Genomic DNA, 3203 nt, shown 5'->3' with positions numbered 1-3203 from the left:
TCCAAAGGAAATTAAGGTATAGAAGGGTAGTATGGTATACACAACAGAAGCAGTAGATGTAATAGATGCGAAGACTGGAACCTTGGTCTAAAGTTGTATTAGAGAGCAGTTAACTGGAAAAGCTCGGCCTTGGAAGGAATTTACAAAGGGCGATAGCCGGCGGCCTCCTGCTAAGGTATAGGAGAGCCAGTCTTAACTTTTTTCACCTCGAAATCTCCTCAGCAAAGCGTACGTTACAGGTCTCCAGAGTGGTCTCGTAAGACAAACGCTGTTTAAGAGGCAGAGCGTTCCTGAAAGTACAGGCGATCGATGCTTTAAGCAACTCACTCTCCTGACTTTCACGTCCTTCCAGCGTTGGAGTTTGGGGGTATTAAAGGCTTTAACTTCGGGCGCTTGTAGTGGGGCTCCGTCTACCTCTAGTGGTAGGCTTTAGGTTAATAGAATGCGCAGTAAGAGAGTGCGTACTTGTCGTAGCTATAGATGATTTCCCTTGCAGCATGTAGTAGCGTGTCCGTATTGCGCCTGGGGTCCGATCTGGGAAGAGTTTAAATATCTTCTTCCACTCTATAGCCATGTTGTTCTTGTACGTGAGTAACTGCAGTTTGTCCGACTCTAACCATAATACACGCGTTCGTGGACGGAAGCGCATTTCGCCTCTGTTGAACCTCGGATCAGGGCTTATAGCATAAGGCCTGTATTCCGTCTTGTCTTCGTCTCCATCGTCGTCCTCATCCTCTTCGCTTATGTGGCTGTCTGCATGGTCGGCGTTATAACTCGCAGTATTGCTGTGAGGATTGCTCTGGTCTGCACTAAGCACCGTCCGGCTCTGACGAGGACGTGAATCTGATGCACTATCGTCGGATTAGTATCCTAGTAACAACCATGAATCTTGCGATACCTGGGTTATCTGGATAACTTGGCCTCTTTCTCCAAGAATGCTGGTGGCAAGCGCTATTAGGTCTAGAGGTAGTTTCGACTTTTTACAACTAACAGTTGCTGTTACAATCGACGAGGCCTTTGGCATAGGGTAACAAGCAACATCTATTATCTGGTAGGCTGTGTTAGTGCTAAGTCTATTATTAGGTTCACTAACAGCCTTCGTTCTTGGAGAGGATGTTTATAGGGAGCTAGACTGAGTCGCCCTATCCGTTCTAGGCCTAGACAGATATTGTGATTGGGGTAAAAGTACTTGTCGAGACGTTTTTATACGTATCGCGCTCTATTCCTGTAGTCTAAGAGTGGCTCGTAACGTGCTGCACCCCTTCTTCCGGGAACGGCGATTGCTTGGTTCACATCGCCGAAAAGTTGTTATTGATGCGTTGTTAGGACCGAGTTCACCCTTATGGCTCCCCTTAACTTCACTATCGCTGGCGTCGCTGTTATCTTCACCCTCCTCTAAATACAGACTGAAGTCTTAATCGCCTGCTCTTCGTTTAGACGGAGAGATTAATTGTCTTAAGGAATGCAGCAGCTCCTGCTCTATCGCACCTTCGTGCTGTTTGCTATCACCGCTATTCTGTAAATAGAGGAGGTCGCTTCGAGGTAGGTCTAAAGTGTCGGCGCCATTATCTCTGCCGCCACTATCCACGTCACCAGTATTTAGATTATTGCAGACTCTAAGAGGTGAAAAATAGCTGCTGCGGGCCTGCGGTGGCGGCGTTATTATTAATGTTGACGTGCACACAGGACTGGGTGCAAGGCTCTCTGTCTGTAGCTAGGCCGACCGCCGCTTTGCTAAACGGGAGTTTTCTAAGGCCGGTCTCGAGGTGTAGTCTTCCATAGAGGCTGGTGTATCGGCGAATAAGGCGTGCTTCTGCTTACATTTTGCAGATAGCCGGTTCTTTATCTTAATATTATCGTAAGGCGCGCTCTAATCTAAAAATATGTCTTTAAAGGGCGTTAAAATAGGTTCCTTAAGTCTGCAGGAGGACTGCTCACCGTTATACGCGGGTGCCGTGCTCTCCACAGAGAATGCGCGCATGCCAGCTGCATCCAGGCTGTTATCCTGATATTCTCGCGGTTGGCCACTAGATTGGGTATCATCCATGCCGGGGCTTGCTCCGGCTGCAAAATTATCTAGAACGAAAGCAAATTCTGTTATTAATTAGCAAATCAGTGCCGCAACGCCATTAATACACCTACCTAGACTACTTCTATTAAACCCATCTACGGCTAAGTCCATATCTGCAGTCAGGCAAGGCCCTTCCTGACCAGGCTGCTGGGTCTGTAGTATCTGCGGAGGAGAAATAGTGCTAAAATCGCCTTCGCCATCTGCACACATGTTAGCCGGGATCAGCTGGGAATATCTAGATATGGCGAACCTGAAGGGCTAGTAGCTCCTACCGCAACAAGGGGTTCCGGATCCAGAGAACGCAACGCATTAGAGCCTGACAGGCCGGGTAACAAGTTATTGATATTGGCCCACTCTTCGTCGCATCTATGGGAGTCATCTTCGGAGAGGTTGCGCTCTGTTATGTTGGGTTTCTTGGCCTGGGACTTGGATTTCCTGGGTTTAGATTCGGGTTTGGATTCGGGTTTAAGTGTCGAAGGATTGAAATGAATAAATGCCTTAGAAAGCGAAGTAGCTATTGGAAAGGTGCTGACAGTAGCCATTGTGATGGAGGTTCCCGGATTGTCTCGGCTCGGGGGGGTCCAGGGGCGATCGTGTCTCGGCCGTCGCGCCTGCGGTTGGACTCAAGTATTCCCGGTCCGTGATCCTGACTGTTCACCTTTTGCCCGTCGCACCTTGTCGTCGCACCGTTTCCCGAGACCACGTGGGGCGCGTCTTCGTTCTGCAGAGCCTTCTGACCAACTGGTCAGCCGTCCGAGAGGACTGGGTGCGTAAAGGAAGTGGCCGCGTCACACAGGGGTAGAGGGTGCGTCCGAGGGTGAGGCGTTCAGGTGTTTGCGGGGCTCTCTAGCTTAGAGAATGGAGCTCTGTCCAGAGGTTTATATATGTGGCTATCCCTCTAGGCTGCCAACTGTTACTTGGCGTACTGTTGCCGACGATGCCTTCCGAGACGGCCTCGTGTTTGCACAAATGCCGCATCCCAGTGCGGAGGCTCAGTCGAAAGGGGGGGTAGGGGGCGGGAGAACGGTGTCGAATTGTGGCAGCTGGATGCACCCCCTAGTGCGTAAGAACTAGTGTATTTGATACTGTACTAGAACCCTACTGCTACGCTGCTGCTACGCTCCTGTCACTT

General features: G+C 49.9%; 1 protein-coding gene across 1 annotated transcript; it reads right to left on the bottom strand.

Moving 5' to 3' along the window:
- Nucleotides 1-202: 202 nt before the first annotated feature.
- Nucleotides 203-2613, bottom strand: BDZ99DRAFT_481262 (uncharacterized protein; the record flags this gene model as incomplete). Its single annotated transcript, XM_033722387.1, has 10 exons — nt 203-268; nt 328-416; nt 466-843; nt 992-1041; nt 1094-1157; nt 1489-1580; nt 1822-1846; nt 1939-2094; nt 2143-2271; nt 2322-2613. The coding sequence occupies 10 exons, from the start codon at nt 2611-2613 to the stop codon at nt 203-205; spliced, it is 1341 nt and encodes a 446-aa protein (XP_033571413.1).
- Between the last annotated feature and the right edge of the window lie 590 nt (nt 2614-3203).

This window comes from Mytilinidion resinicola (genome assembly GCF_010093595.1).
Source record: "Mytilinidion resinicola strain CBS 304.34 unplaced genomic scaffold BDZ99scaffold_22, whole genome shotgun sequence".
In the NCBI taxonomy this organism is placed as follows: domain Eukaryota; kingdom Fungi; phylum Ascomycota; class Dothideomycetes; order Mytilinidiales; family Mytilinidiaceae; genus Mytilinidion; species Mytilinidion resinicola.
Note: the sequence above shows the minus strand (reverse complement) of the source record. Positions and strands in the feature narration are given on the sequence as shown.